At 54.1% G+C, this 12,459-nt stretch overlaps 1 protein-coding gene across 1 annotated transcript in view; it reads left to right on the top strand.

Annotated features, from left to right (window-relative positions):
• The window catches only part of TCERG1L (transcription elongation regulator 1 like), a gene marked incomplete at both ends in the record, with an annotated part of 206,071 nt that overhangs the window by 138,854 nt on the left and 54,758 nt on the right, over nucleotides 1–12,459 (top strand). The window contains one exon of the mRNA XM_082611132.1: nucleotides 9,729–9,883. Coding sequence (XP_082467258.1) covers nucleotides 9,729–9,883 — 155 coding nt within the window. The remainder of the gene's footprint in view (nucleotides 1–9,728; nucleotides 9,884–12,459) is intronic.

Here is a 12,459-nt window from a genome sequence, read left to right as displayed (position 1 = left end):
GCCTTCAGCTGACATGCTCGGCACCCTGGGGATGCCTCATGGGTCCGGGCTCCTGTGCTAACACTTAGTGACACAGTGTTTCCAGCGCCTACAGAGTGTCCTGCAATTCAGCTGGTTTCTGACACCAACTCCTGGGTTAGCCAAAGCCCCGCAGGCTGAGGGCTCAGCCCCACCCCTCTTCCCCTCCTTCAGACCCAGCCGGCTGCCGGCATCTCTGCCCAGCTGATTGCAAACTCAGGGCTTCCCACGACCTCCCCTCGGTTTGAGAATTTGCTAGAACGACTCACAGAACTTAGAAGAGTGATTTACTTCTGATAGCGGTTTTATTATAAGGACACAACACAGGAGCAGCCAGGTGGAAGAGAGGCACAGGGCAAGGTGTGGGAGGGGTCTTGGGGCCCCCATTCCCTCTTGGGGGCATCACCCTCCCAGGACACCAGTGTGGTCACCACCTTCAGCCTCTCTGACCTAAAGGAGGGTTTATGGACGTCTCATTACTAGGCACGCCCTCTCCCCTCCTGGAGGGCGTGAGGTGAGGCCACAAACCAACCCTCTCGCCCTGTAGCGGGTCCTTCCGGGCCCAGCCCCGTCCTCCAGGAGTCAGCGCACGGGGCACAGGCGCAAACTCGAGTGTGCTCAGAGGGGCTCCTTATGAGTAAAAAAGACGCTCAGTCACTTAGCTCATTCCAAGGGCTTTAGGAGCTTGGTGCCAGGAACCGAATGGGGGACAAAACAAAATTAAACTCTTTATTTTTTATGACGCCACGAATGTTGTTCGGGGTCTTCTGTAACCAGACCCCTCACCTGTGTTTCTAAGGACAGCGCACTTTGCCACAAATCATACTGGGGTGAGGATAAATTCAGCGTGGGCGCGTGGCCCTGTTACTGTGTACATGGTGCTGCCCTTGGGGATTATAATCAGGGGGAAGACACGACCTTGGGCCCTAGAAGCTTCTGATCATGGAAGCTGTGGTTTCAATTCCTCATAAATACTGTGTTACAGCCCAAAATGCTTCCTGGGATCCTGAGGTCACACCATCCTCGGCTGCCGCGCCCCCTCTGTGTGGGTCCTTTGCCTTGAATTATTCATCAGGCCTGCAGCCCGAGTGGCAGCCACGGAGGGAGCCATCCTCTCCTGACTCACAGGACAGGGAGGCTGGTGGCTCAGGCTGTCACACTGCACGAGGAAGTCGTGCCGCAGGGCAGGCGTGTCCAGGCCGCGGTCCGGACTTCCAGGCGAGGCCGTGGTGCGCTTTCTGAGTGGGAGTTGGGCCCGCCGGCTGGACCTGGGCCTCTTTCCCACCTCTGCTCCCCTATTTCCCTGCCTTCCTGACTCAGTCCAGCTGAGCGAGGCTGCCCGGCCTCACTGAGCAGCCCGGGGTAAAGGGTGCCAGTGTGTAAAAAACCCCGCACCTGGGAGGCTGGGCCTGTGCATCCCCTGAAAAGTGGAAGAGGGACCTGGACCTCGCAGGGAGCCGGGGGCGTAGGGGCCGCACCAGACCGGCTTCTACTGCAGCGTCCCTCCCTCCCTCCCGACTGGGGGAGGCTGTGTGCAGCGTGGTCTGACGCGTCCTTAACCTTGGTGTTGCACCCACGGAAGCCTTGGTGAGGACACACCCTGTGTGACCGCAGTCTGCCTCTGGGAAGAGCTCTTCTGCCCTGGGGGCTGCACCTGTTGCACCCAGGGAGCTCGGGTCACCCACCACAACCCCGTGCAGGGAGTGGGCTAGTCGTTAGCCTGTGCCTGGGGTCAGCCAGGGCCTCGGGAGACGAAGGACAGAGAGACCTCCTGGAGGTGCGGGAGGCCAAAGCGCTGCCTCCTCCACCTGCCGTCCCTGCCGGCCATCGCAGGCCAGGAAGCGTGAGTTCGCCCGTGTGTGTAAGGAAGCCCTCACCCAGACCGAGAACGTGCCAGGGACCCGCTGCCTTTAACTCTCTGGTAAGCAGGGATCCACAGTGGGGCGTCCACACGACAGTGCGCTGGGGAGACTGGGGGAGGTGACTGGGTCTGTAAGAGTCAGTGAGTCCAGGGATCCCGGCGGGTCCCCAGGTGCTGTCAGAGGCTATGGTGACCAGAGGAGTGGGCAGGGCCGCGGGGGAGCTCGGCTGTCTCCACCGAGTGGGTCTCCACTTCCCACGGCCGAGCGCCCGGAGTGCCTCTCTGTGTCCGAAGTCACTGTGTTCTTCCCTGGATGGTGCATCCTCTCCGTGGAGGTCCCCAGCTGGTCAGACTCTGGGCCCGCTCCCGTGGAGCCGACCCCCATCTTGCCCTCTCAGGCTGGCAGGGAAGCCAGCGCTCAAACTTCCCTGCAGTGAGAGACCCCCGGGTTGAGGAAGCTGGACTCCACAGCGGGTCCCCGGCACATTCTCTGCCTGGTTGAGGGCAACGGCTGGTTGATGTAACAGCAGAGGAGGAAACACTGTGACTGTCCCTGAAGGCGGATTCTCCTGGACGCCCTGGCCCTTGGTCGAGATCGAGCCACCCGGAAGGCGTTTGTTCTGTGAAGATGGCCTGGGGTCCTGGACGACGTTCTGATGTGAGAACAAGCCTCCTGCGGGGGTCACTCTCTCCGCAGGGCTGCCTGATGCTTCTGTGCTGTCCCCTGTCTCCACCACTTGAAAATGGGACCATAAGTTCATGGTCAGTGACTGAGGGCTGCCAGGCAGCATCTTTCAGAAGCTACACAACGAAGTTAAAGCAAGTGGGGTCTTCAGGGGCACAGGTGGATCCCCCTCTCCAGGCAGCTCCCACGCTGCCAGGGTCTTGGGGCCTTTCCAGACGCCTGCGTCCCAAGCTGGGAGCTGACGACCCGCGGGTGCTTCCCCTGCACACACGAAGCGTTCCTGTGGCTGGTCACTGCCCTCATCTCCAGCCGGCAGGTTATCGGGTCACTAAACGCACATTAGTGTTGGTGGGCGCAGCAGCTGGAGGTGCCCGAGCTGGAGACCAGGCTTAGAGGGTGAACAAAAACACGCCAGTGTGTCCTGTGCTCTCAAGACCCCACTGAGCCTTGACCTCACTTCAGACACAGGTTGTGTGGTCCACCCACATGGAGTGGTTCTTCAGCACAGCTGGTGTCCCACAGGTCAACCCACCTGACACTGTCAGACCCCGCGTTCAGGGCTCAGACCCACAAGGCTGTATCCCCTCTTCAGATGCCGAGTGAAAGTCCAGGTTGTCACCGGTGCTTCTGACCGACCGGCTCTAAATCAAGGTTCGAAGCACCTCCTTCTGTGTTCAGTTAATTTGCTAGAGCGACTCACAGAGCTCAGGAAGACCGTCTACTTACTAGGTCATCGGTTGTTACAAAAGGGTACAACTGGGGAACAGCCAGATGGACGAGATGCACAGGGTGAGGTATAAGGAAGGGGCTCAGAGCCTCCATGGACCCTCCAGGCATCACACTCCCCAAATCTCACATGTTCCCCAACCTGGAAGCTCTCCAGTCCTTTTGGGGTTTAATGGGGGTTCATCCCATAAGCATGATTGATTAAATTATTGGTCGGTGGTAACCGACCCAACCTGCAGCCCCTCTCCCCTCCCCAGAGCTTGGGGAGGGGACAGAAATTCCCCACCTTCTAATCACAGGCTTGGTCCCCTGCTCACCAGCCCCCTTCCTTAGGGACCTTCCCAGAGTCCCTCACTGACATGAGCTCAGGCGTGGAGGAAGGAGCCTGGGATGTGAGTAAGAAGACGCTCCTCCCACCTTGATGCTCCTCCCTCCTCACTTGGGAAGAGGTTAGGAGCTTCGTGCAGAAACGGGGACGGGGACCAGATATGCATGTCTGGGCGTAAGTCACGCTATCCCAGGAGGGAACGTGGGAGCGAGGTTTCTACTCTCTCTTCCTCGAATCTTCGTGTCTGCGGGCCCCGTGAAGCCGGGGCTGCTCAGTCCTTCCAGGTCAGCCCTTTCCCGGGGACCAAGGTGGGCAGAATGTGGACAGGGACCGAGAGCCAAGGACGCAGAGGTGCTGCCTTCTCAGTTCAGAGACCTCGGCCCTGGGGATGTGACCCAGGGAATGTCCTGCAGATGGGACACTCCTGCTGGGACAGGGCGCTTGGGGGCAAGCAACAGGTGCAGAGAGGGACCGAGGTGTGTCTGTGTCGGGGGTGGCAAGGCATGTACCCCTCTCCCCACTGGGCTGAGATGGACGCTTGGAGAGAGAAGCAAAGACGACTTCCATCTTGCAGAACCCATAAACGTCTGGATTTGCAATGTGAAGGTGGGCACAGGGATCCTTTTGTATCACAAACCATCCCCGTCTCCGTTGCTAAAATCCAGATCTCCATATAATCAGGCTGCTAAGTATGGATGCTTTGTACCGGACCTAACTAACTCTGATGCACTAATTATGTCCTCTGGGATCTGCGGACAGTTAAAGAGAAGAGGGAATATGGCAACCGTCCAGAAACTTTACAGCGTGATTAAAGCAGAGGAACGTATACATATTACTTAAAATGTGCATAAAACGATACATAAAATTAATTTTGCATGTCACAGCTGGCTTGGTCTAGTTGAGACCAACTGTAAAAAGTGGATAAGCAGATTTCTCTTGGGGAATCATGTTTATTTACCTGGCCACCAGCTCTTTGCTTCAGTCCCACACGTGTCCCTACGGCACAGGAACTGGGTTTTTTGTAGCCTAGATATGAACATGTGCCGTGCTAATTGTTGCCTCTCCTCTATCTCCCAGGTAATAATCCCCTATTAAGTCCCTAATTAGCTCCTCTCTTCCCTCACTGGAGCGGCTCAGTGGGTGGTGAAAGTAGGAGGCTGTGAATGTTTCCTGCACTGTGGTCCTGGGCACTGGCTCTTCCCCGTGATGAAGGTGTGGTGTGGGCATCCGTGGACGCAGCCCCGGGCGCTTACAGAGTCAGTGCATCCCCGAGGCAGCAAAGGTACAACACAGACCCATCCAGCGTCGGGAGAGAATTGGCCCAAGTCCATCCCCCAATGGAAAGCTTCTTTCTTAATAGCCAGGCTTGCAGCCAGAGGGGCAGGTACCCAGGAAACTGAGATACTGAACTGTGTCCACCTGATAAAGAACATCTGGGGCCTCGCGTCAGGGGGACTTTTTGGAGCCCATGTTTCCCTGTGTCTGAGTGTATCCAATTCTTCGGGGAAGGACACCTGCCCAGCTGAGCCGTCTGCCCTCAGCCCAGCATCAGGTGGAGGTGACATCTGTCAGCATCTGCCTGGGCTGAAAGTTGAAACCCCGTTGCTCTTCATCCCCCAGCAGCACAGGACAGGGCCTGTTCCCCGCAGCCAGGGGCCGGGACACCTTCACTCACCTACTTCCAGCTGCTTATTACCCAGACCCTGCCCCTGCCGACCAGAAGCTTCTCATGTCCGGCAGGCCCCCGGCTCCAGGACCTCAGGATGCCCCTCAGAGCCAGTGGGAGGACTGGGGTGTGCTGAGGCTGGTCTCTCACAGCTTTTGGGGGGTTGGCCCGGGGCTGCTCTCTCTGTGCCCATGGATGCATGACCACCTCCTTGTCTCTGTGTCCGAGGCTGCCAGCTCCTCAGTAATTCTCACTGAAATACCCTGTCCCCTGCGGGATGGAGTCACACGCCCCGGACTTGCCCACGTCGGCAGATCCTAGTTGCTGCACTTTCTCAGCGAGCGCATCACTCCCTGGGTCCTTCAGCTGCTGTAGCGATGGCGGTGCCGGGTTTGGTGGGACCAAGTCTCATCTTTGAAAACCCAGAGTGCAGGTCTTTAGGGAAGAGGGAGGTGGTGGGGGAGGGTGGCCCGTCCCAGACACCACCTGCTGCCTTGCTTTCGGAAGGTCTTCCTGAATACTTAGTCCTTCCTCAGCTTTGGGGTCTGTCCTGAGTCGGGGTCCCCAGAAGCAGCACCCGGGACAGCGCTCTGGGTGCCTGTGAGTTACCAGTTACCTGAGGAGTGATTTCCAGGGAGGGGGCAGTGGGGACACAGGGCAGGAGGGGGCTGGGCTAAGCGAGGGTGTGGTCTCAGCTGGAGGCCAAGCCTTGGGTGCCGTGGGCCATGAACACCTGGATTTGTCTCATGCTTTCACCCCCTGGCTATTAGGGGAGGCTGCCCTGGGGCGGGCATAGTCTCCCACTGAGCACGACTGTCCGTAGCCCAGGGCAGACCAGCTCAGGGAGCTGGGGGGTGGGTGCGCCTGCCTGTAACGTGGATCCACGGGGAGGGCACCGACTTGACCATGACTGGAGCCCTGGACCGAACTGGAAAATTAGGAGAAAAGAATAGAAGCTCGAATACAAGTCAGAAGGGATTTAAGAAATCACCTGGGGCTAGAGCCTCGTCCACTCATCTTTTAAAAATGAGGACACTGAGGCCCAGGAGAGTGGATTCACTGTCTGAGGTGTTGAGACACAGAGAGACAGAGCCGTCCTGGAAGGCAGGTCTCCACGCCCTTGGGCTCCTGGGTGCACACCCCGCCCCCAGCTCCCCGCTATGACTCTTAGAGGAGGGAGTAGACCAGTCGGCTGTGGGCGTGAGGCTGCTGCGGGCTGGGCTGTGAAGCCCAGATCTCTGGTGTGTGCGTGTCTGTGTGTGTATGGGTGGTGGGGACAGGATGACTTCCTGCCAGGGCAGTGGCACCTGTCAGGTGTATCAGCTACAGAACTTCGTTGTCCTACAAGTGAGGTCAGGGGTCCTGGGGTCCACACAGCAGCTCTTAAATTTTTAAGTGTATAGACAGGGGTGCAGGGAGCCAAAGATGCTTCTAGAAGTTTTCACTCAGGCCAAGTGAAGTCAAACATCATGAAAAAAAAAATTCAAGCCAGACTGTTACAAACGTAGCCTGGTGGCTGCCAGGAGCTTTGGTCTTGGAGCAAATCTTTCCAGCCACAGCCCAGCCAAAGAAGGCTTCAGAAGCCTGCATGTGGGCGAGGGGCCAGCTGCTTTTGTGCCCCAGACAAACCTGATTTGATGCGCTCAACAGGGAGGGAGGTGCCCGGTGGGACCTGCCGTCACCCCGGTGCTGCTGCGGGTCTGCTGGCCTCTTACTTGGCATTACCTGCATTCTCATCAAGTTGAAGCTGGAAACAGCCTGCGTTCGCAACAGGCAACCTCCCCCAACCCCACGCCACGGTCCCCAGAAGCCAACATGTGCTCAGTGTTGCCAAGAGCGCAGCTCCCAGACCCACCAGGAAGCTCTCCATCACCCACTGGAGCCGTGTCCGAGAGGGAAGGGGCCACAGGCCCCAGCAGGGTTTATGGTCCCTGCTAGCCCTGAATCCTGTTTCAGAGCTCACTCAGTGGCGGAATTGTACATAATCTACAGCACAGCATAATTACCTGCAGCTTTATACTCAATAAAAATGTCTTATGCCAGCTGAGTTCTGCACCAAAAGGCACGCAGCTTCCTCCAGGCCCCGAGAGGTTACCTCTCCCCTACCTGGGCTTGCTGGGGCTGGGGGGGATCCAATCCATAGGCAGGGATCTTGTCCAGTTTGCCAGCGTTGCCCCTCGACTTTCAGCCCCTGTGGGCCCATGAGCCACCCAACGTCTAATAAAGGCGGGACCCTCATGTCTTGCCTGAATTTTCCCACAGCGGTGAGCATGTCAGAACAACACAAATCTCCATTCCAACCCCCGCCTATGCAGATGATGGAACGAAGGCCACAGAGGGTGAGGGTGGCTCTCAAGATCACCTGAAGGTCAAGGGCAGGTCTAGAGCTGGAGGGCGCGTCCACCAAAGAGACGGATCGTGGCCTTCCACCTGGCTGACCAGGCCAGCAGGGGCCAGTGCTGTGGGCACAGTGCTGGGGTCTGGGTCACTGCTGGAGGGATGCAGGCCCGGATGCTGGCACCCAGGACGGAGAGGGGCCAAAGGTGAAGCGCGCTGGGTAGTCTACCATAGACTCAGAGATTTCATCTCCACAAATCTGTCATCTCATTGCTCTGGAGGTCAGAATCCAACACGGACCCCACGGAGCTGGATCCAGGTGTGGGCAGGGGTGGTTCCCTCCGGAAGCTCCAGGCAAGGATCTGTTCCAGGCCTTCCCAGCTTCTAGAAGCATCAGCATTCCTTAGCCCTTTCCTCTAACTTCAAGGCCAGCCGTGGAGCATCTTCCAATCTCTCTCTCCCCCTACCCACCCACCCCAGGTGTGTGCGTGTGTCTGCCTGTCTGTCTGTCTGTCTTCTGCTTCTGTCCTCACGCCTTCTCTGACTCGGACCCCCACCCCTTTCTCTTATGAGGACCCTGTGATGACACTGAAGCCACCTGGACAGTCCAGGCTACTCTCCCCATCTCAAGATACTAACTTAATCACATCTGCAAGGTCTCTTTTGCCATGTAAGGTAACATTCAGAGGTTCTAGGGAGTCAGATGTGCATCTCTTTGGGGCCATTATTCGGTCCACCACTCCCATGAACCTGGCCTGGCCGGGTAGTAAATCAGACGGACCATCTCAAGGTCATTTCTACGAAGGGACCTGGTCTGTACAGAGTTTCCCTAACATGAGGCTCAGCCCCTGAACCCTCTGTCCAACCTATGGGAAGTGGCTGGCTGGGCTGAGCATGGAGATTCAAGGGTAGAAATGATTTTCTCTTTGGGAAGCAGAGTGGCTTGTGCTCGCTCAGATCCAGAGAGAGGGCAGACACCCATGTGTGTCTGTCTGGTAAGGCCGGAGCTGGTAGCCGGGAGCCCTGGCACTGCCCAGAAGTGTCCCTGATGGGTCTCCCCCCAGAGAGAAATCAAAGGTCAGAGGGTTTCAGGTCACGTGGACTTGTCCTGCCCCTTCCCACAGCTTCTGAGGAGCCCGAGGAGAGTCCTGGAGCTTTCAAGGCCCTCAGAGGTCACTGGGGGAAGCTGAGGTCCAGGAAGGGGGGAGGCCTTGCCCAAGAGGAATCTTCTGGAAGGCCCAGACCAGAAACAGGTACAGAGCTCATTTCTCTGCACCATCACAAGACTGGTCACAGGACACAGCCAGAGGCCAGTCTGGTGGCCTTCACTGGCCTTGTTTGCTGGGGTACCTTGAGGCCAAATCTGAATTCCTGTGTGCATTCCCACGTTACAGACATATTCCTCAGGAAGGAAGCTTTTCCTTTCTTTAGTTTTTCTTTTCTTCACTATTTTTTCCTTTGTAATCTTTTTCTCCTCCCTGATAACCTTTCACAGATAAGAGGTCTTAAAATTTTGTATTATTCCTTTCAGAGATTTTAGGATCCTACATGTGAAAACACAAAGCTTAATTCCTTGCTCTTCTGAAAACAAACCAGGACTGAGCTGAGGCTGAGGCTGATGATTCAAGCAGCCCATCTGCTAGTTCTCTGCTGGCGAGGGGTGAGCTGCCCACCTGTGTGGGCCTCCAGGGCCTGGGAACCCTGCCGCACGGGCAGCTCCCAGTCGGGGAGGTTTACTGGGCCCCACGCTCCATGTTACTCGGTTCCTGGATCCAGGGCCAGAGCGGGAATTCCACTAAAAGGAGAGAGCTGGCCTACAGGAAGAGCTCAGACCTCCTGGGGTCTGGTTAAGCCGCCCACTTCTCTGAACTTTGTGTCCTTACCGGTAAAACGACGGTGAGGACACTGTCTGCCTGTGAACCAAATGAGATAACATATGAGAAATATCTGTGAATCACCCCAAAAGCCAGACATTGCTACTGTCATTCATACTTTGCATAAATAACCTTTGCACATGTGTGGATTTCAGCCCTGAAGGGATTTTTGAGTTAGGGCTCATACCAAGGGTCTTTGAGGGAAACTTAGAGGAGTTTCTCCATTCACACAGGTGTGTGGTCTGGACGGGCGATGACCGGGTTTTCTTCTTCAACCCGACGATGCAGCTGTCCGTCTGGGAGAAGCCGATGGACTTGAGAAACCGCGGGGACCTCAACAGGATCATCGAAGACCCTCCCCACAAGCGCAAGCTGGAGGCGGCAACAAGTAACTAAGAGACGGGCCCTGTGAACCCAGTTTTATAAGAGTCTAAACTGTACATTCCCAATGAGCATGAAAGGAAAGGACAATTTTCCTGGTTATTTGGCAAATTGATTTTGAAGGAATCGTGTTCCCTGTTTCAGAATTTAGTCATTAAGTTTTTATGGTGCTTTCTGCAGAAACACTGATCCTTCCAAGGAGGTGGCTCTGGCTTTCTTATTTTTTTTTTAATTTAATTTATTTATTTTGTATACAGCAGGTTCTTATTAGTTATCTATTTTATACATGTTAGTGTATATATGTCAATCCCAATCTCCCAGTTCATCCCACCCCCTGCCCCCACTTTCCCCCCTTGGTGTCCATACATTTGTTCTCTACATCTCTGACTCTATTTCTGCCTTGCAAACTGGTTCATCTGTACCATTTTTCTAGATTCCACATAAATGCATTAATATACAATATTTGTTTTTCTCTTTCTGACTTACTTCACTCTGTATGATAGTCTCTAAGTCCATCTACGTCTCTACAAATGACCCAATTTCATTCCTTTTTATGGCTGAGTAATATTCCATTGTGTATATGTACCACAAACTTCTTTATCCATTCATCTGTCGATGGGCATTTAGGTTGCTTCCATGACCTGGCTATTGTAAATAGTGCTGCAATGAACATTGAGGTGCATGTGTCTTTTTGAATTATGGTTTTCTCAGGGTATATGCCTAGTAGTGGGATTGCTGGGTCCTATGGCAGTTCTATTTTTAGTTTTTTAAGGAACCTCCATACTGTTTTCCATAGTGGCTCTATCAATTTACATTCCCACCAACAGTGCAAGAGGGTTCTATTTTCTCCACACCCTCTCCAGCATTTGTTGTTTGTAGATTTTCTAATGATGCCCATTCTAACCGGTGCAAGGTGATACCTCATTGTAGTTTTGATTTGCATTTCTCTAATGACTTTCTTTTCGCATAAAGTTACTAACCTGGGGAAGCCCTCTCATCTGTCAGCCACTCAAAACTTCCTTTCCAGCACAGACATTAGCCTGCATTTAACTTTTTTTTTTTTTTTGCTTTTAAAATCTGTTTTCTACTATCAAATTAGTGTGTGCTGGTTAAACATTTTAGAAAATGCAGAAAATTCTCACTTTTCAAGCTCATCCACGGTGGTCATTTTGATGTACTAATTCCTGTTTTTTTTTTTTTTTTCCTCCAGCATTTAATTTTTGTTCCAAATGTCATAGGAACGCCCCTTGAGACCACATGTCATGAATGGGAGCACGTAACCCTTCCTCCTCACACACCCACTTCAGAGCTTTGTATGAAATCCATCCGTTCTTTATTTGAAGGGATGTTTGATTTCAATGGAAGTGCATGTGGAGAGGAGAAAGATTCTTCTCAGCCGTAGAGGAATCGGGTGCTTGCAGACAGTAACTGTTCCCAATGATGCCCCAACAAATCTCGTATCCCCAAGAGTCAGAGGAGAACACTTAACATTTTCAGAAAGGATCCTTTCCGATTAGATCTCATACATTTTTAATCAGCTGCTGTGTTGGGAAAGGCCCACTCCCTGAGCACATGGGTTGAAATAGTACTGGCTTCACTGGGGAAACTTGAGATCAGTGGTTCTCCCTGACTGACCCGCAGAGCTTGGCTGAAAGGCCAGGAAATAGGATCTTGACCCCTTGAAGAAGTGTTTGTTTTATTTTTGTTGGTGTTTTATTGGGTTTGCAGTGATATTTTTGATTCCGCCTCGGGTGGGGCTAACACAGATGACAGAGACCAGCCCCCATTTTTAGTCAGAGCCAGAGGTATTTGAATGGAAATTTAGGAAAAGGTATCATAAAAGTTTTAACATTTTTACCAGTGCTAAAAGACATGGGAAAGGTTGCTCTTGCAAAGCTGGTAGCAGTTTGCTAGGATGGAGAGATTGACACGGTTAATAGTCCCCCTCACTTAAGATAAAGAGTACACCCCCCCACCGTACCCGCCACCCCACCCGCTGCCAAGAGTCAACTCAGGTCAACTGATGTGGAGAAAAAGGAATGTTCTAGGTGCACATCCAACTGAGTCTGTAACACTGAACTGTGCTCAGGGACAGTAAGAATTGGGTTTGTGATTTTGTTTCCTCCTTTGATTAAGTGGCATCCATTTTTAAAAGGGATGCTTTGCATGCTGAATGGAGGCTTGAACCAAAAACCCCTCACAGACACCCATATCCCAAGACCCTCACTCTGGAGCAAGAGAGAACAGCACACCCTGGGAGGGGGTGTCCTGAGACCTACAAACCTCAGGGACAGTCGGGTGCAGATTTTGTTTTTTGTTTTTTTGCAGTACGCGGGCCTCTCACTGTTGCGGCCTCTCCCGCTGCGGAGCACAGGCTCCGGACGCGCAGGCTCAGCGGCCATGGCTCACGGGCCCAGCCACTCCGCGGCATGTGGGATCTTCCCGGACCGGGGCACGAACCCGTGTCCTCTGCATCGGCAGGCGGACTCTCAACCTCTGCGCCACCAGGGAAGCCCTGGGTGCAGTTTGTCATAGCCATGATGTTTATTTTCTTGGTAGACGCAACCAGTGCAGGCAGAGTCC

This window comes from Mesoplodon mirus (genome assembly GCF_964341445.2).
Source record: "Mesoplodon mirus genome assembly, chromosome: 2".
Lineage (NCBI taxonomy): Eukaryota > Metazoa > Chordata > Mammalia > Artiodactyla > Ziphiidae > Mesoplodon > Mesoplodon mirus.
The sequence above is the reverse complement of the archived record's forward strand: the minus strand, read 5'-3'. Positions and strand labels throughout refer to the sequence as shown.